Source organism: Malaya genurostris, chromosome 2 (assembly GCF_030247185.1).
Source record: "Malaya genurostris strain Urasoe2022 chromosome 2, Malgen_1.1, whole genome shotgun sequence".
Lineage (NCBI taxonomy): Eukaryota > Metazoa > Arthropoda > Insecta > Diptera > Culicidae > Malaya > Malaya genurostris.
Window position 1 is genome coordinate 256,303,494 of NC_080571.1, and position 21,641 is coordinate 256,325,134.

Consider the following 21,641-nt stretch of genomic DNA (forward strand, 5'->3'; position numbering starts at 1 on the left):
CCATGCTTTGAAAGTCGTATAAACTTTTTTGGAAATGTTGAACTGGGTAGTTCTGTCCCATCCGTCATATACACCAGACATTACTTCATTCGAACACCATTTGTTTCGATCCAAGGCGCATGGCTTGTCAGAGTAGCACTTCAAAGGCAACGGAATGATCGAGCTTTATCAGAAAGATGACAAAAACTAACGGAACTGTAATGATGCGCTAAAAAAAAATCACGAGTCACTTCGCAAAAAAAAATCGGCGAATTGATTCCAGCATCTTATATGAATGTGTTATAATTAAAGTTACTTATTATACTCATAATTTAAATTTAAATATTCTATTCTTACCTAACCCATAATACCCACGCGAACTTCGAATGAATGCGATAGTGATGATTTGATTAGTAAATAAATGTACGGACTGGGAGTAACAACTATTTCGTACTGTTTTTGAACTAATGCGCTTAAAGTTTATATTAAAGTCCCACAATTCGTAGAAGAAATTATTTTTTCTTTGCAGTCCACAACATGCACAGACTACATCGGCATTGCCGATAATTTCAATTTTGGCATTACCCAATAACAGCACCAATGGAACAACGGTAAAATTGTATCGTAAAAAGACATATTGGGCAATTGTTTGACAATCAACGGCATTCAAGAAGAAAACCAGCAAAACCAACGATTCATTTGAAATTCACTCCAAGCGTAACCGAAGGAGGCGAATATCAATCACCGCCTAATTAATTGATACTCTGTTACCTTTGAATACCTACAATTGTGCGCGCATACGATCCAGACAGAAGCGACGAGCCGACAGATCAGCTCGGCAGCGAATCCACGGGAATAAAAATGCTGAAGGATCTCATTGCTGCTGAAACGGTGACACCTGAAAAATGTACCGGATGTGGAATATCCATAAGAGACCGGTGAGTAGCAGTTTGGGTTGTATTTTGGTTTTCATCTGTTATCACGGCCTTGCGTTCTTTGTTCGCGATGAGAGACACTAAATCGCGAGAGCAAATTTTTAGCTTTTGTTTCTCTCAGACGGTTGAGTGTTAGACTATAAATCAAGGTTTATTTAACCAAGAATCTTTTGCTTTCAACATCCAGCAGTTTGAACTGTGAATGGCATAATAATAATTTAATTGAAACCTTGAGCAATTATTCGCCAACACTGATTTTCGCGCTAACTAATTAGATGTTTTTCTTTTGTTTTTTCCTTCACGTTGATTTAAATCAAACAAGATTTCACTATCTTAAATGTGCGCATCATTTTCAGATACTATTTGCTGGTAGCTGACCGAGCTTGGCACAACCAGTGCCTTCGTTGCTGCAAGTGCATGGCCAACCTGGAAACGGAACTGAGTTGTTACGCTCGAGAAGGAAACATCTACTGCAAGGATGATTACTACAGGTATGCTCGTTGTCACAGTCGGCATAATGATCCAAACCTGCGGTCTTACGATTTACTTAAGATACATCGAAGTCGATGGACATTTGCTTCCAAGGCGATGTTTTCTTTTTTGTACATGTGTAACTGTTTTGTGTAAATGACGGGAAGGCGTTTTAAATATGCCGTAACCGTTACGTTGGTATGAAAATAATAATTGCTCTGGTGGCGCGGCACAACATAATGGGACTCGACTCGACATGGCCACAGACGGTTGACTGGAAATATCGCACAAAATAACAAACGATTACTACACGCATTTTCATGCGCCATTTGCACACGCCTCACAATTATCGCTTATTACAGTGCTCCTTGTAAATATTTCAGTTCGCATTGTTGTAAAAAGTTTTTTTTTTGTTATTTTCAAGTCCGTCCAAAGCCAAAGTATAATCATCAACGTCAGCGACGCTAAATGGGTTGATGGCTATTGATGCACTTTTTTCGTACCTTGGTGGAATATTTTGCGTCTTGTTCACTCCCTTTGGTGCGATTGTATTTTTATTTGCATAATGTGCACTTTTTTTCGCGAAACCCATCCCATTCACGTGTTTTACGGATCATCTAATTGGAACCGAAAGCTCCGCCTCTCATTGTGGGAAAAACAAATTAAACTGTTTATGGCTTGTGAAAATAGATAATAGCTAGTTGAATCTTTCTTGACAGCATGTTCTAAGGAACATAAGCTGGAATTATTCAGTGTGTATATTATGACTAGGCCACAAATTGTTCACCTTTTGCAGAAAATGATGATTGTAAAAATGTCACTTTGTGTTAGTTGCTGAGTAAAATGTATATATGCGCATAACGAAGCTATGGAACAATTTGATACTGCTGCTAGAACTTTAAGAGAGATTCTTAGCGAATCAAACACACAGAGAATAAAAAACTATCAATTGGTTTTTCATTTCTAAACAAATAAACATATTTGAATGAAACTTTCACAGATCGTACATAGTACAAGAAACTCAAACTTATTGTATATAAATTTGTCAATGTGCATCGGAATATTCCATGAACATTGACAAATGCGCGCTTCGCAACACCCGGCGCTTATGAAAAAAACATGCCGGGGGTAAAAACTTTTCGTCATAGGTTTTGATCATTCATTGCAGGCCTATAAATTTTTCAACGTATTTATTTTTGCACCGTTTCTTCCAGAAAGTCATTTTAATGATCAAATAGAACCAAATTATCAACACTTAAACAAAAAATTGAAATACTTTAAGTACTCTATGAAAAATGATGCACGGAATTAAAAAAAATGTAAGTTATTTGAACAAAAAGATTTAGTAAAATTTGCTAAAAGAAAAACTCGCAAAACTTTAGACGACAAATTAGAACCATCTGAAGATTTAGCATCTCCGGCATGATAAAAATCTCATAACTCACACAGGTTTTATGAAAATTTTCGATCCTGTCTGTTCAGCAGTTTTCTGTGATTTGATTTGAGAAAATGCTGCTATTTATTACAACTTTTATTTAACTATCTCGAGAGTACTAGGAGGGTTCAAGGTCCGAACAATTACAACCGCGAAGCAGTATGGGTAATTTCACCAGAAGAAGGTCAAGGCAAAAACTGTAACTTCCCTATCCTCGTTGCAGGGCAAAAGCTGTGCCAACTCTCGCGCTAGAATGGTTTACACACAGATATTGAACAGATATCACAAATCATGCGTGAAGGCTGACCTTTTCGAAATGCTAGACCAGAAGTTTTGTATCAAAAAACGATAAGTTAAAAAAACATCTAGAAATTAGAGTCGAAAATTCACCATCAAACTTCTAATATATGTAAATATAGCTCACCTTCATCTATTGAATTTTCATGCACATTTGGATTTTATCTGATAAATGCATGAAATTTTGTAGTAAATAACCTGTTGATGCTATGATTTCGTGTTCATCGTATAGTAACAATAATTAAACCGAGTTTGCATTCCTAGAAACGTTTTCAAAAATTGTTTATTATTAATATATCTATTTTAGAGTAGTTAGGGGAATGAATCACCGCAGAGAAACAAAACTTTTAATTCCACTGCATAAAAATTTCTTTATTATCTAATCAATAGTCTGTTGAACAGACTTAAAACTTTAAGGGTTATATACTTCCCAGCACAAGGAAACATATCTTTTGATTCATCTATGAGATACAAAATATGATTTCATTTCGATGAATCAAAAAATGTCGAGTAGTACACCCCTCGTAATGTTTGTAAAAAAATCGAAATGTATGGAAAATTGCAGAAGGAATATCAACAAATCGGAAGTTACCATCTTGGATCTAAGAACCACCTCAAACATCGTTTTCTGACAACTACTCATAAATCCCGTTCCGAAAATACCCATATTGTAAGGGTTTTCGAGGAATATCAATCAACCGGAAGTCGCCATCTTGAATTTCAAAACTACCTCAAACATCGTTTTCTGACATCTACGCATCAATTCCGTTCCGAAAATAACCATATTGTATGGGTTTTCAAGGAATATCAACAAACCGGAAGTCACCATCTTGGATTTTAGAACCACTTCAAACATCGTTTTCCGACATCTACTCATCAATTCCGTTCCGTAGATACCCATATTGTTAGGGGTTTTAGGCAATCTCAATAAACCGGAAGCCGCCATCTTGGATTTTGAAACAAGCCCAAACATCATTTTCTTGCACTTACTCTTCACATCCGTTCCGAAAATAAACATATGATGCGCGGTTTCTACAACAATCACACAAAACTTTTTTTACGAAGTAAATTCCAAATAACGTAAACTTTTTTTACGAACCAAATCCCAAATAGCGTAAACTTTTTTTACGAACCAAATCCCAAATAACGTAAACTTTTTTTACGAACTACCTCTTTTTACGAACCCCCTTTTAGTTCGTAAATGGAGGATTCTGTGTACAATATTTTCCCAAGAAACCTGTTGAACAACTTCAACAGAAGTCTTTTCGCGATATCACCTGTCTTCACCGAGTACATTTCAATCCAGGAGCATTATTGTTACAAAACAAAAGTGCTACTGAAAATTTCATCATTGAAATGAAGCTTCAACCTTCAAATTCATCACTGACGAGAAGCTTCACGATGAGAACGAAACACTAGTAAAATCACAAAAGTAGGAAGTGGCCTATGTATAGTACAATTGTGTTCTAAAATTGATTGAAAAGCGACGGATTATTTTCATTTCTAATTACACTAGCCAACATATGAAGATCCGTACTGTCATTCGCCATTCGCCAATGCATTCAAGCCAGTCAGCTCCCAGCCAGGAATGCATTTAACCAACTTACCAAGATCACCATAAAATTGTGCACGATTCATACGAAATTCCTCCGGTGTAGCGCATAGCCCATTGTTTTCTTTTTATCATCCGTGTTGACCGGAGATCACCTAAATCATACTCCAAATGCACGCATCTTACGAAGTGCTGCGAAATAGTTGCCGTTGCTCACACGCTATCAGCCTGCATGCCGTTCGGATGATACACCGATCGGCCGGTGTCCAGAATCCGTACGAACCGAGAGGAACGAGTTTTGCGCTTTCAGACGGGACTAGTCATCTCGGCCATCCGGTACGCATGAAAATTGTTGCCATTTTGAAAATTTCGTATACGTGCTCCAATGTCTGCCAGCCCGTCGCTGGTGCCTGACTGCGACCATGCCGCGACGATTCCGTTGTCGCCGGTGAGAAGGCATTTAACATTGTTTTCACCGTCGGCCGGTCGGTCGAATCGATTTTCTGCCTCTGAATCCGTTGCTGCTGCTTCTGCAGATACAATCGATCGGAGGATGTGCGAACAGGAACAGAAGAAAATCGATGCAAAAAATCGCAAACATCTTCGGTGCTGTATAAATTTGGTAAAAACAATAAAATAAAATTGTTTAAAAATTCATGGAAAGCATATAAAGTAGCCTGCGGTAGCGGTTCCTGAACAGGGTTACAATGCGAAACCAGTTTAATGCTAGGTGTCCGATCAAGAATCCCCTTTTTGCTCCGAGGAAGGTCGTTGGAAAACTGGTTCGTATCACGTTCAGCGAGATTCCAATACCTTTGCCCTGGCTGTTACCGTAAGGCAGAAATCTTCATTCGTCGTGTGTCCGCCGATGTCCCATTCAATCGATATCAGAATGCGATTCGTATGCCGGGTTCAATTCAATGCAAAATGCGACTACTATATGTTTTCCGCGAAACCGTGCCTCCGGTGGTACCGCCTCCCACCGTCCATTGCACCACTATTTTCGTACAAAACGGCCATATTTCCTTTTGTGGATGACACAAAAGCGTTTGTATATTCCGAGCCAATCCGCGAAGACATGGTCCCAAACGAGGGGCCAGGGTCGGGCAGGGTAAGGAAAGATTCATCTCTGTTGGGGCTGTTGAAAACAAAACGTTTTCATCGCGCACTCGTGCTGGTAACGACTCTCACTCGGCACGTCTGCTTCCGCCCGGTAAAGGCACCAGGACAGTGTTGTCAGGGATCTTAGAGTTCGGCACCATTTGTTACGTTTTTTTTTTTTCATATAACAAGCCCTTTACTTCAGACACTATTTGTTTTTGTTTCCTTTGATATCCTATATTTAAAGATGACCCACAGCGTAAATTGAATTGTGTAACGAATTATATTTATCAGGAGAATAATCTGCAACAAATGAACAAAATGAATAGAAAACTAGGGTACAACAAAAATTTTAAGCAACATTTGAAAAAAAAACTGATCATAAAAAAATAGTTAATTATTAAATTATATTAAATTAGATCAAAAACAGTTCTCAGATAATTATATGCCCAGCTAATATCCAGTACCAATCCGTATAACTAAGCAAGTACTCCTAGATCGAAGTTTTATGACTTCACCTTATCCCCATTCTCGAATAACTCAATTTGAAACCTATACCTTCTACATTGTTTTTAAGTTAGAGAAGAGTAAAAATGGACAATTATATAAAAATTACATTATGGAGTCTAAAAGAAAGTTTTTAGGCTTTTTTACCGATATGATCAGTGGCATAAATTGGGAAATAAGTACCATCTCTAATACAGGGTGATTTTTTAAGAGCTTGAGAACTTTTTTAAACAATAAAACGCATAAAATTTGCAAAATCTCATCGGTTCTTTATTTTAAACGTTAGATTGGTACATGACATTTACTTTTTGAAGATAATTTCATTTAAATGTTGACCGCGGCTGCGTCTTAGGTGGTCCATTCGGAAAGTCCAATTTTGGGCAACTTTTTCGAGCATTTCGGCCGGAATAGCCCGAATTTCTTCGGAAATGTTGTCTTCCAAAGCTGGAATAGTTACTGGCTTATTTCTGTAGACTTTAGACTTGACGTAGCCCCACAAAAAATAGTCTAAAGGCGTCAAATCGCATGATCTTGGTGGCCAACTTACCGGTCCATTTCTTGAGATGAATTGTTCTCCGAAGTTTTCCCTCAAAATGGCCATAGAATCGCGAGCTGTGTGGCATGTAGCGCCATCTTGTTGAAACCACATGTCAACCAAGTTCAGTTCGCCCATTTTTGGCAACAAAAAGTTTGTTAGCATCGAACGATAGCGATCGCCATTCACTGTAACGTTGCGTCCAACAGCATCTTTGAAAAAATACGGTCCAATGATTCCACCAGCGTACAAACCACACCAAACAGTGCATTTTTCGGGATGCATGGGCAGTTCTTGAACGGCTTCTGGTTGCTCTTCACTCCAAATGCGGCAATTTTGCTTATTTACGTAGCCATTCAACCAGAAATGAGCCTCATCGCTGAACAAAATTTGTCGATAAAAAAGCGGATTTTCTGCCAACTTTTCTAGGGCCCATTCACTGATTTGCAAGCGTTGCTCGTTAGTAAGTCTATTCATGATGAAATGTCAGAGCATACTGAGCAAATAATAATGCATGAAAATCATAACCTCAAAAAATCTGAGCAAATACTAATGCATGAAAATCCTAACCTCAAAAAATCACCTTTTAGATGCATAACTTATGTCGGTTTTAAAACTTTAATCTAGAAATTATAACAAAATAGACTGGTAGCCCCATCAGCGTTTTATCTGTTTTTCAAATATATAAAAAATAGAACGGCAGCGTATACCAGTTTTTAATTTGACTGTACAACTGTTCGAATAAATAAAACTAAAACGGATACGCCACTGGATATGATGATTTTGTTACACAAAATTGGTATAGACAATTTCATTCAAAGTGCAGTCAATCGAATTCTACAACTTTTGCCCACCATTCAAATAAAATTTCGATTTAATTTTAATACAGTGAACCATTGTCCAGCAAGATCATATTACAGTTATCAGAATGAATAGAAATCTGACGGTGCTGTATCAGTGCTGTATAGTGGGTGAGGTAGAGGTTATAGAAACGATAGCAATGAACAGTCATGCTTTTCGTGGAGTGTGATGACATTGTCGCTATCGTCTATCGGTCGCATCTGCCGCTTCTGAGAGTTTCATTATTTTCACATTGTCGAATATGTGTCGCGGTGATCAACACTGGACGATCCAGCGGACAATTGATGGTCGGCAGTGGCTGAGGTTAATGAATTATCGATGGAGGTCGCATATTTCTGTAGGTGTGGGTTCGTGGGTAACACCCCCGAGTCACAAACATCCGACGTGTGGCCTCCAAGCTGGTCACCGGTGAGAGCGGCCCACGGAAAATATATGGTTTTTCGAAAATGTTAGACCCTACGCACCCCCTAGAGAAATAAATTTCTTCCTTCCATTTTATAGACAATAAAGTCTAGAAAGTCTAGAAAAACATCTACCATAACAATGTTGTTTTGATTTGGTGATTTCTAATTGACTCCGAGTAAAACGAACACGTGGTACGCGCCCTAAAAAACAACTACTCATGAAAAAAAAGAGAAAAATAAACAAACTCGCATGGATGCGTGGTGCGACCCGAGAAAATTTTCAGAGCGAAACTACGCGATTGGAGTCCGATCTAGAGCGACCTCAGGTTGATAAAACAACCATATCAAACGTTGTTTGGGCGACTCTGGGTCAGCTTTCGGGCTGCTCTGATCAATAAACGAAAACGGTATTAGTCTGCACTTAGAAACAGGGGACACCGCAAATCATGATTTCTAAGAAGCATCCTCAAAATCAACATACAAAATGTTGATCGAATGATATCGACATAGTGACATTCGGTTGATTCAACCGTACACTAATATGATCTACAATTTTTTTAGATTCTCTATGGCGATTTGAACTTTGGAAAAAAATATACTGGTAGTCGGACTTAGATAAAATTCAACAAATCTTTTATGGGACTATCAATGGCTTACTTGGTTACAAACTCTAATAATCTGCAAACTAAAAAAATTCACTAGTGAACTTGGTAATAATGAAATTGTCAATTTTCACACTTACACTACCTTCTTGAAATTGTCAATTTTCACACTTACACTACCTTCGGAACCAATGGTATGATCCGAATGGAAGTTGAAATATTTTTATGACATCTTAAGACCTTTGATTCTAAGATGGTGGAGATTGGTTCGGCCATCTCCGAGAAAAGTGAGTGACATCATTTTCACATATTTGGTGAATAATACCCTGTAATTTCGAAACCGGAAGTCGGATCGTAATCAAATTCAGGAACTTTGTATGGGACCATGAGACCTATATGAGATAGGCAAAAATAGGCATAATTTTGAATTTTTTTTTTCATTTGTTTGTGAATATTTTACTTTTTTCATCAAATAAACAATAATGTCGTTTTTTCAATTCGCTTATTTGAAAGCTAAGAAAAAGACATTCATTTCATGTCTTGAACGAATTTTTGTATCTTCATTACATTTTCCAGTAGAGATTGAAAAAAGACTCTTTTTTTGTGAACGCGAAACTTCAAAAAATCATTTCGCGAAAATTCCACGTATTATATTGAAATAAAAAAAATACGCATCAAATATATTCGAGTTCTCAACTGAAAAAAATAGACACAAAAAAAATTAGTGGCTGATTTTGTGTGGAATGTCCCTTATGCATTTCTATCCGTGATCCGTGACCGAGGAAAATCGTGGCTTATTTGAAGCGCGTATTCGTAGAGATGGCTACCAAAGATAAAGATAGAATAGTAGGGATGGCTACCTTTGTTGCTACTTCAGGAAGCCTTTGCGGTATTGACATTTCGTGAGCAAAGTAAAGCTTTGGTATTATATTCCTTTTGTGAAATTAGACCTTCTGTTTCAATAGACTTTGCAGCCAATTCATAGTGCATAGAACCATTATTGGCATGGCTGATGCTACAATCCTACTGACACTTAGATTTCTTCCAGGTAGGGACTCGAATATACAACAACTGGCTTGTGAGACCCGTGTCATATGCATTGAGCATACCCGTGCATATCGGGAGCGATGAGAGCAATTCCAGGAATGAGTAGAAGAAAAAGTGACAAAATCTGAATCGATCTTCTCCGATGTGGATGAAACTTTGCACATGGATTCAGTATGCAAACCATAAGTTTTGAACCGATTGAGAAGTCAATCCGACTCACGACTGATTTTTAAAAAGAGCATTTTTGCATTTCACCAAAATTGCCTTTTTCAAATCGTTGTAACTCGGAAACTGTTAATTGTACAAAAATGGCGTTCAGGAAGAAGTTTTAGGGAATCGATTGGGCAATCTAAAAAAAATATATACACAAAGAAATTTTTTATTATTTTTCTCAATAATAACAAAATAATCCGAAAAAGTTAAATAAAAAAATAGCATGGTTTTATTTTTTTTAATAATTTTTATTTCAAAGCTGTCATTAAAACCTACAGATTGATGGCTATCCAATCCGTGCCATTGAAAAAAGAAGAAGTTACAGCTAAAACAGTTTACGGGACTCGTAATTCGAAAACCGTTCATCGTTCAAAAATGACGTCCAGGAAGAAGTTGTAGGGAACCAATAGGGCACTCTAAAAAAATATACACTGAAAAAAAAAATTTTCTCAATGATTTCAAAATGAACCAAAAAAATTAAATTAAAAAAAACAGGGGTTCGATTGTTTTTGATAACTTTTATTTCAAAGCTCTTATTAAAACCTACCGATTGATGGCTATCCCATCCGTGCCTCTTGAAAAATGAAGAAGTTACAGCTAAAACAATTTTCAGATATATTCGAAATTTCAAGTTCTCGTTGAAAGCTAATCATTTAAACAGTAGAATATTATTTTACAGGTTAAAGACAATAGATTTGTTTATGATATCTTTTCTTCTAAGAGTAGCTGTTCTTGAGATACTTGGATATTTAATTATAACACCATTTTTTATATTTCCATGAATTGTTTATTTGCTTGCTATATCTACAATTATTACATGTACATGAATAATTCTTAATAAATTTAAGGTTTTATTTATGCCCGCAGTACAAAAAAAAAAAAATTTGCAAGTCTCTGTAAATTTAAATCAATGTGTAACATTGATGCTGAGTGGCATTTTTTTGCAACTTCTCATGGTAAAGGACCATGTGATGCACTCGGGGGTAATTTGAAGCGAATTGCACGACGTGAAACTTGGCTAAACTACATGAACACCCAATCACAACTGCAAAACAATTATATGAATGGGCAGAGCAGAGATGTCGAGATGCATTCACGACCATGTCTTTTTGTTACGTGTCACAAGAAGAATATGAACGGGGTGTGACCGAGTGGAGTAGTGTTTATAAGGATACCAAAATGATTACAGGCACACAGAAATACCATTCTTTGGTTCCGATTTCAAAAACTTAAAACCTTAAATATAATTATGAATTATTCGTGTACTTGTAATAATTGTAGATATAGCAAGCAAATAAACAATTCATGGAAATATAAAAAGTAGTGTTATAATTGAATATCAAAGTATCTCAAGAACAGCTACTTTTAGAAGAAATGATATCATGAACAAATTTATTGCCTTTAACCTGTAGAATAATATTCTACTGTTTGAATGATTATCTTTCAACGAGAACTTAAAATTTCGAGTATATCTGTAAATTGTTTTAGCTGTAACTTCTCCATTTTTCAAAAGGCACGGATGGGATAGCCATCAATCTGTAAGTTTTAATGAGAGCTTTAAAATAAAAATTATCAAAAAAAAAATCGAAACCCTGATTTTTTTTAATTAAATTTTTTTGGTTCATTTTGAAATTATTGAGAAAAAAAAATTTTTTTTTCAGTGTATATTTTTTTAGAGTGCCCTATTGGTTCCCTACAACTTCTTGCTGGACGCCATTTTTGTACGATGAACGGTTTCCGAATTACAACGAGTCCCGTAAACTGTTTTAGCTGTAACTTCTTCATTTTTCAAAAGGCACGGATTGGATAGCGGTCAATCTGTAGGTTTTAATAACGGCCTTGAAATAAAAATTATCAAAAAAAATAAAACCATGCTTTTTTTTATTTAATTTTTTCGGATTATTTTGTTATTATTGAGAAAAAAATCGAAATTTTTTTTCAGTGTATTTTTTTTAGAGTGCCCTTTTGATTCCCTACAACTTCTTCCTGAACGCCATTTTAGTACAATTAACGGTTTCCGAGTTACAACGATTTGAAAAATGCAATTTTGGTGAAATGCAAAAATACATACGCCCTTTTTAAAAATCAGTCGTGAGTCGGATTGACCTCTCAATCTGTTCAAAACTTATGGTTTGCCATACTGAAGCCATGTGCCAAATCGGAGAAGGTCGAGTCTGATGATCTGCTAAGCATTTCTGAAATTGCTCATGAGTAACTAACCATCATTAAAAAGTGTTGACTGACTTAACTTTGGTGGCAAGAAGTACTAGCGATTTCTCGAATAAAGGCTTTGTTGCATTGGAATCCGTGGCAGACGCCAAATTAAATTTCAAATTAAAGTTCTGGAAATATTGAACGGATATGTTGCTACAGGAACATAAAAAGAAGTCATTTTTGAATCATATTATCATTGGAGACGATAGTTTGCTTTACTGTGACAAACGCAAATTTGTACGAATCGATCAAAAATAATTTGTTCGAATCCAGTATAAAATATGTGAACAGATACGTGTCGGTTGATCACACTCTGCTGTTACAATCAAAAACTTATCGAATAAATGCTCTTACCGTAAATCGCTTACTTCAGTTGAGGGCATCAAAATTTGTTCAAATCTTCTTAAACTCCTAAGACAATTTGACAAGTCACCAATATACGTATCTGTGATAGTCATTATTGTTGTTGTTGATATCGTTATGAGATATTTTATTTTAAATTAACTTTTATTGTGCGAGATTTCGTTGTTAGTCAGACAAAATTTACAATTTTTGTATATAGTAGAAGGAGACAGTTTCAGTCACTTCCAGCAAGATTGGAGCCAGTATAAAAGAATTTTATTTGGAAGTATACTTCTTCATGTCAGATTTATCGTAGTACACAGGCTGTCCACATTGACATAGGGCAAGAATCGGGAACCTTTTAACACGTAAATATCAAAAATAATAATTTACAAAATATCCGTTTTGGATATAATCATCCAGAAGCATGACTCGAACCTGCATTTTTAAGCATTCCGGGTATATGCGTTTTTCCCTTCGCCACCCTGGGCTGTAGTGGACACAGTTTCAGAACAGTACCAAGTTGGATACAGCGTCCATGTTTATTTGAAAACTGTCCCAAGATGTTCCTGAAACAGAAATGAACGAGCACTCAGTCACTTACCTAACAACCCTGGAGTGCATTAGCTCTTCAAATCTGTATATAACAAATTTTTTCTCGTGTTACGAAAATTGATCTGACTCTTTATTTTATCGTTAGAAGCAGTGTTGGTGATTGTCGATAATTTGACAGAAGCTGCTCGATATTTTTCTATATTGTATACAACATTTTCAATCCGGTATAAGTTGCTACAAGAACTCGTGTCTCTCAATACATGAACCGTGAGAGAATTTTTCTATATTTCTTCGCTCCACTTCATACTCTGAGTATTTCACGGCTCTTAAAAAAATTACAGTCTGATAATGATCGGTGCTGTGTGGAATTTACCAAGAGAGAATCGCAAGTTGACAATTATCGCAGAAAATCGAATCGATAATTCGACTTGATGATTCCTATACCAGGGTACAATATTTCAAAACCCTTGTGTGGAGCATTCCCAGACATTTTTATATACACAACTCATAAAAAGTTTATAATATGCACATAGTTGCAATAAACGGGAATAGTAAAATGATTCTATCGCAATTATCCACTACCCGTATAGAATCGGATCGCGAAACGAGAATAAGCGACCGTTTGTTGCTTCAGAGAGAATCCCCACAGCAACGTGCTAACTCGTGATGCTCAGACGGGTCATCGAGAGAAATTCGCTCTCGCACCGGTATCCATTCTATGTTAAATGAACCATGCCGGTCTTTTGTTGCTGCAATGATATCCGTCTCTCTTTGATGGTTAAATCGTGTGAAGAGTTGCTAGAGAGCGTTCTTTGATACTATAGAAGACATCCTTGGTTAGAAGTGCATCAATTCGGTTTAGCTGTTCTAATAAATGTAGTAAATATTACATACTAATTAAACCATTGCGATTGATTCTGTGGCTGTTTGTCAGTTTAACGATCATATTTTTCATTCAATCTCTACTCACAGCGGAATCAATTGCTTCAAAAATTTATTAAATTTTTAGTTTCCCCTTACAGTTGGCATCACTTTCCAAAGCACCATCGCTAACCGAACCGTCAGCAGTAGAAAATGTATGTTTCTGTCTTTATTTTTAATCCTGAGCGTATGGTTCTCCTACACGTTCGCCACCATCCGTGCCACCTCCGGGGGTTGTTTACGATTGCGGGCTACTGTGAAAACGATGAGGTGGGCTGCGCTGATCTGAAATATCTTTACCAGTTCACCGTAATACCGTGTGTCATACCCACTCGGTGTCCATTTCAGTGAGTCACAACCATCTGACCCAGACACCAACAGAACGGGGATACTGCGAGAAAGGGATGAGATTTTCATCCGGCACAGACTCCCAGATTCAGGCATGAGCTTTCCGTGCTCGCGTCGTTTTCCAGTCAGCGAAGAAGCGGGAGTATGTGTACTTGTCTGCTTTCTATGCATTTCATTGTTTGCAAAAAAGGTGGTCCGATTCCGACTACAATGGGGCTGTTAGTTCCCGGGAAAAACAGCAACAGAGAAGACAGCGATGGAATGTTTGATGCATTCACAGCATGAATATACATCAGCTGATGGGTGGGGGTTCCTACGTTTGACGATGACTCGTCACAAGAAGAACCATGTTTGGTCGGTTTTGAGACCGCCAGCGATTGGATCTAACGGTTGACGGAGCAATGGTCGAAACGAGCCTTGTATGGCATGGAAAGGATTTGTTCGATTCCAAGAATTTTAATACACTATTAATTGTCTGTTGTGAGTTTACATCTTAACTAACGAGTTGCATAAAAGAGGGACACATGCATTGTTTGCATCGGATATGAAACACGAAATATGATGTCGTTACCACTGGATCTATAACCAATGGCAAAAATTTTGTCTTCTCTACTCGTTTCAGACATTTTTCGTCGAGGCGATGTTCTCGCTGTGGATCCGGCATCAGCGCATCCGAGTTAGTGATGCGAGCCAAGGATTTAATTTTCCACGTAAACTGTTTCTCTTGCGCGATATGTGGACAACTGCTACGAGGAGGTGACACCGCCGGTATCCGAGAAGGCCGTATCTTTTGTGGCGAACATTACGACGCCGATGTGCTCAGGTAAAGGAAGATTACACAGAAAAATAGTTTGTTGTATGATCCTAAATCCTACTCTCTGAATATACAATTATCGTTCTTCAAATCTCGCTAACACAATCCACCGCACTTGCCATTTCCCTAAACCACACACCAACCAGTGAACCAGAAACAATTTCACCGCAGTTTTACCCCGGCGGACATCAGCCCGTTCAGCCCCAGCAGCATTCCCAAAAGGGACGACCCCGAAAGCGAAAACCTACACCCCAGCTGCTAGATTCACAGCAACAGAACCAGCCACCTCCGTCACTTGACCAACTGGACCCCGGAACACCTCTGCGATTAGGTGAGTTTTCCATTGTCGACTTCAATATGCGAACTATATTCGATCAACAAGATCAACATTTGCGGCATTGTTCTGATTGTAGTGTACTTTCTCTTTAATAACAAAAGCGTTCGAATACTTGCTCTCTTTCCATTTCGCCTCAAAATCATCAGTGCGTTGACAGTTTGTATTGTACTGCTAACGCGACTTAGTAGTTCAACATATACTACTCCGTCTGTTTGGCAGTTCAGCTACCAACAAGTTTCAGCTTAGTTCTATAATGAAAATTAGATTCAGGGGTCCCCTTAATTTTGACTTTCACAGACTCTAATAAGGATAATTTCTAAATGTTAACAAAATCATTCATTATTAACGATCTTTACCTTTACTTTGCGGCAAGTAGCAGACTAGAATGACTCGCCTTGATAAGATGCACTATGTAATGGTAGAAAAAATAGTTCATTTTCTCAAGTTTGTTTACAGAAACAGAAAAAAGTACGAACATTTAGTTTTGGAGTAACAGATGTACATGTAATCAAGACGGTGGACATATCGATCATCTTCCGTGACATTAAACCTTTTGTCTTCCAGTTCACACGATATCATCCGGAGTTGAACTTTGCTACATCAAAATTATATATCAAATTAATCTAGTGACTTTTATAAGAAAAACAGGAGGATCCAAATTATAAATTTTCAACAAAATTTTAGAAAAACATTTTATGCATTTTAGAGATGTACAACATCTTGCAAATTAAAAAAAATCGTGTCGATTACTTCAGTAGTTTTGTTCTCATCATGTGAACGGGCAGTTTTGAGAAAACACACTTCAAAGTTTAGGGACTCCAAAGAAATGGTTTGACGCGAGTAAATTCAAAGATCTATATCGTCGCAAATATTTTTAGTTGGACTTTGAAATTTTGAAATTTTGTTCTCAGATAACATATTTATCGACTAAAACAATAGTTGCCGAAAAGTGTGTAATTGGTTGTAGAAAAATTTGTCGCTGTAGCAGTTTCCGTGCAAGACTTTGAACATGCAACTAACTGGTTTGTCCAATGACCACGTGAGATGGAATGGGTTTCTTTAAACAAATGCGTAACGCATGTTCGCCACTTCGGATAACAAAAAATAAATCTGTAAACGGACTTTGTGAAGGAAAGAATTTTTTCGTAGAATTCGAAAGATGGTCATGTACTCGCCGTTCTATATACAGCCATAAGGTTTTATATTTAAACGTTATCATATTCGAAATTATTATTTAACATTTAGGCGTCCGGATAGAATTGAATTAACAATGAGCCATTTGTATTGTTAAGTTCAACTTTGTCACATTCTGTACGTCAAAGTTCATTCACTCCTCTAGTAAAAATTTCGTTTTTGCCTTTCGCATATAGAAAGGCTATGCAATCACTGTGAAAACCGACTGTCGAAGGGATCCTGGAGGCCCGAGTGTCATAACACATGGATCAATAAGTCCCGAGACTAAAGCAGAGATGCCGCTCGTAGTAAACCAGTAACCAAGTCTTTCTAGAGTACTAACCTTTGCTTGAAACGGGTCAAAATTTTAAGTCGATCCGACCAGAAACAGCTGAGTTATCGAGGTTGGAGTAAAGTCGTTTTGTAGTTTGTTTAAAAAATGGAAAAAACTGAGTTTCGTGCAACGATTTGTCGGTGGTTCGCAGAGTTTAAACGTGGTCGTACCGACACAAATGACGCGGAACGTTCGGGTAGACCTGTGGAAGCCGTTACACCGGAAAATGTGAGTGAAGTGACAAAAATTATAATGAAAGATCGTAAAGTAAAGCTCCGTGAGATTGCTGAGATGACACAGATATCATATGGAAGTGTATTTACTAAATGTTGAGCATGAAAAAGGTTTTTTCCAAGTGGGTGCCGCGATTGCTTTCGATGGAACAAAATGCACCATGCCACAAGTCGATGAAAACAATGGCGAGATTCACGCACTTATCTGTACAACAACTTGCAAATTTAAAAAAAATCGAGGGGGACGGGTGTAGCGTAATGGGTAAGTCGATGCCTTTCACGCAGCCCACCTGGGTTCGATTCCCAACCCCGCACATAGGGTCAGAAAGTTTTTCTGGCCCGAAGAGGCGAATGACCTAAAGGTTAAAACCTCTATAATCGAAACAAAAAAAAAATCGTGTCGATTGCTTCAGTAGTTTTGTTTTTATCATGTGAACGGGCAGTTTTGAGATAACACACTTCAAAGTTTAGGGACTCCAAAGAAATGGCTTGACGCGAGTAAATTCAAAGATCTATATCGTCGCAAATATTTTTAGTTGGACTTTGAAACTTTGAAATTTTGTTCTCAGATAACTAAAACTATATATTTATCAAAATCTTTTTTTCAAAGAGTGCCACCTTTAAGCTCGACTCTTCTGGTAGAAGGCAGAAGCTCAGTCACGAAAAGTAATGTGTACAGAATTATCGGTACTAATGATTGAATTTATTGACTTATCCAAACCGGGATCATTACAAGTCGCCTTGATGATTTGATACATATCGGCAACGTAAAAAAATATTTATTGACATGTCGCTACTTCCTTGCATACTAGAACTCGTCTCTTCTTTGTAAACCATGATCGAAAGGCTAGAATCTACTATTGGGCCATTGATCAAGTTCGAAGATCAAATGGCTGCGTCTTCTGGCTCCGGAGGTATGATGGTATAAGTGACGTAACTGACAAAACGCGTTGTTTTAGTCGCGCTCAATTTTCTCGAACATGCCAATACCCTATTTTTACCTGGAGCTGTTAGCGGAATATATTCAATAGTTGCACTATTTATGTACCATTTAATTCCACTATTTCACTGTCACGTTATTTCACTTTCACAAAGTCACTATACTTTAATGAAGCATAACAAACGTTACAATACAGATACGCGTATATCGGAATGTTATTTACATCCTTCTTCAGTGTATCGGTTTTATAAGTTTGTTTCACTCATCTAGTAAAAATTTCGTTTTTGTCTTTCGCATATAGAAAGGCTATGCAATCACTGTGAAAACCGACTGTCGAAGGGAGCCCGGAGGGCCGAGTGTCATATACCATTCGACTCAGTTCGTCGAGATTACAAAATGTTTGTGTGTAAGTGTGTATGTATTTTCTCACTTTTCTCAAAGATGGCGTGACCGATTTTCACAAACTTAGATTCAAACGAAATTTCTTATGGTCCCATAGATCGCTATTGGATCTTGATCTTGATCCGACTTCCGGTTCCGGATTTACAAGGAAATATATGCAAATTTATGAGTAAATGTGCACTCAATTTTCTCGAAATTTCTCAACCGATTTTTACAAACTACGAAACTAATAAAAAGTCCTGGAATTTTGTAAAAAGTCCTTGAAAAGTTGATCCAGATCCGACTTTCAATTCCGGTATTACAGTGCGATTCGTGAAAATTTTCAATTTCATGAGTATTTTTTCACAAGCGATAGCGAAACGAGGTACACATTTTTATAAAACTTGCTGCTGAATTCATCCAATTGACAGACCTTATTAGTTAGTGAATATATAAAACTACTTTGGGACTACTAGTCCCCGGTTTTCGCTGCCGAAGGCTCCGATAATAGTGAAGAAAAGCTCCAAAAACCAAACTCACTTCGATTTCTCAGCAACGGTTAAACTGATGGTCACGAATCATGTTTCAAATTAAAGCTCTCATTGTCTTAAAAGATACTGTACAACTTTATCCAGATCCGACTTCCGGTTCCAGAATTATAGGGCGATGAATGTCAAAACATTCGAATCGTCATTCAAAATGACGATGCAAAACTGGAACGCGTCGGTACGTTGTTCCGTTCGCGGCATGCTTTGTTCAATTTCGTAGAACGTAGAGGATTGCCACATTTAAATCTATATTTTCTAGGTGAAAAACATCTAAATTTGTAAATTTAATTTGTACCTACTTGTTAGTGTTATTACAAAATCACGATAACTTTGCTTTTCTATGATAGTACACTTATTGCCTTTCTCATATAGAAAGGTTATGCAATCACTTGAGAAATTGACTCGTGAAAATTGGTTTGGAGGGCTAAGTGTTCTATATCATTCAAAATAGTTCATCGAGCTGAGTAATTCATAGGGTAAAGTGTGTTTAAAATTGTACACCATTGTCATTTAGAGCGACGATTCTAAACAAAAATTCTTCCTGGTTTAGCTCAAAACTGATTTAATTTGACTATATAAGATACTTACTAAACGAACCAACTTCAGCTTTACTAATTCCAAGTTTCCGATTCCAGAAGTACCGGAAATAGTGGCAAAAAAAATCTAAAACGAGATTCATTCAATTTTCTCAGAGATGATCTGATCGATTTCTACAAACCTAGGCTCAAATAAAAATTCCTCTAGTCTCATAGGTCATTAACTGGTGTTAACTTGACATTAGTGTTTACAAATTGAAAAGGTTATGTTAGTTCATACCCAAAAAAAGTTTCAAGATTGAAAAAAAAATCTTGAAAAAATCTTTTAATAATATTTTTGAAAAGATAAGCAATATGAGAAAGACATTATTACATCAATAGGTGGATTAAAAAAGGTTTTTTCGTTTATAAATAGGTTTTAATCCTGTGGTCATTTGTTTTAAGGGTCAGAACATTTTCCTCGTGTGAGATTGGGAATCGAACCCAAACCTATCCAGACACACCCATCTCAAGTTTATAAAAATTAAAATGCAATTATTAATTGGCACTCAAAATAATTGACTTGCTTAGGGTCTAAAAAATTTGTGTATGTTTTATGAATACGAATCATTATACGGATTATATGGATATGCATTATGACTATCGATCACTTTGGATATTCCATTTAAAAATGAGCATAAGGATGCCACACTAGCATGCAAAATTATTATTCGCGAAAATTTATTTTTATAAATTTACTATTTGTACTTGCAATAAGTTTTATGTTTTAATAGGTTTACAATGTTTTGATAGTTTTACAAATTTAGGAGTTTTTTATTAGCACAAGCGAGTTAAAAAATAACAATTTTTGTTAGTTGAAAAACATGGAAACACACTTGCATACCTTGTTGCCAATAAGCCATGTCAGTAGTCAGACCCAATATCAAGTATCATATAATGTAGAGGCTAGTGTTGATCGTATAAAAGTATCTTGCTATCTTTAAACAAAATCGCACTTAGCCAGATCGAAAAAAAACCCCTGGAGTATGAGCGAAACAACGAAAATTCGGTACAGCTGCTATCTCGAAATCACTAACCAACTTGAACCACCCTAGAATATCGAGAACCTGCGTTCGGTACCAGCAGGGACGAAACAAAAACTGCCTTTTTGTTGCTGTGCGAAAAACATATTACTTACGTGACTTTTGCTGATAATGTCCTCCCGATAAGACGCTTCATGCTGTGAGACTGTTTTGTCCCTTCGGTGACACATTCTTTCGTGGATTCGTGGGCATCAGTGAGAGGCGTCGGAAACGGGAACCTACGTAACCGCACATGAAGGTACCCATCGGCCTCATACTGAACTGCAGAACTCCCTTTTCATTGGACCGTTGCCGGGAACCACAACCGATGGATGCGAATCTTTAGCTTTCTCTTTCCACACCGAGGTTCAAAAGCATCAAACGAAAGATGCACTTACGAAACACTGACTGGGGATGGTGTAAAGTGTTTATGTTGTGCATAAAACAACATAAAGTAGGGGTCGAGGGAGTGTGTACTCGAAATCCAGAAGCGTTTGAGTATTCGAGTAAGGGCACAGCAAGAACAAAAGGGTTGCTTGTCAGTGATTATTTCTGTTGTTGGGTAGTTGTTTTTTTATTCTTCTTAATCATTATAAAAGCCAATTTCGAGGTCACGTCGTTCGATGCGTGATTATTAGTTTGAGCATTAAGCATTGCCCGATCATGGGTTAATCAGCAGATGTGGGAAATTCAATCATGCCCTGATGTTTAATGAAATATAAAGGACCTTTTTTCTTTCGGTTATTGATTAGTTCACCGAGATTCGTGGGTGAGATTCGATTTTATTTTGTAACTAATAAAGCTAACTAATATTTCAGAACGTTGTTTAGAAATACCATTGAATCTCGTTGGCATATCCTTCCACTATTTCTAACAGAAACAGACAGCCTGCATGTTCCTTTTATGTTCTCACTTATACCCTCCCGGTATTCCCAAAGGACCCGTCAACGGCGGAATTCATGTTT

At 37.1% G+C, this 21,641-nt stretch overlaps 1 protein-coding gene across 3 annotated transcripts in view; it reads left to right on the forward strand.

Moving 5' to 3' along the window:
- The window catches only part of LOC131429604 (LIM/homeobox protein Lhx9-like), an 84,700-nt gene that overhangs the window by 44,827 nt on the left and 18,232 nt on the right, over window positions 1–21,641 (forward strand). For all 3 annotated transcript variants that reach the window (XM_058593833.1, XM_058593831.1, XM_058593832.1), the window contains 4 exons: window positions 509–917; window positions 1,271–1,405; window positions 14,942–15,142; window positions 15,280–15,464. In XM_058593833.1, coding sequence (XP_058449816.1) covers window positions 841–917; window positions 1,271–1,405; window positions 14,942–15,142; window positions 15,280–15,464 — 598 coding nt within the window. In that variant the 5' untranslated portion in view covers window positions 509–840. The remainder of the gene's footprint in view (window positions 1–508; window positions 918–1,270; window positions 1,406–14,941; window positions 15,143–15,279; window positions 15,465–21,641) is intronic.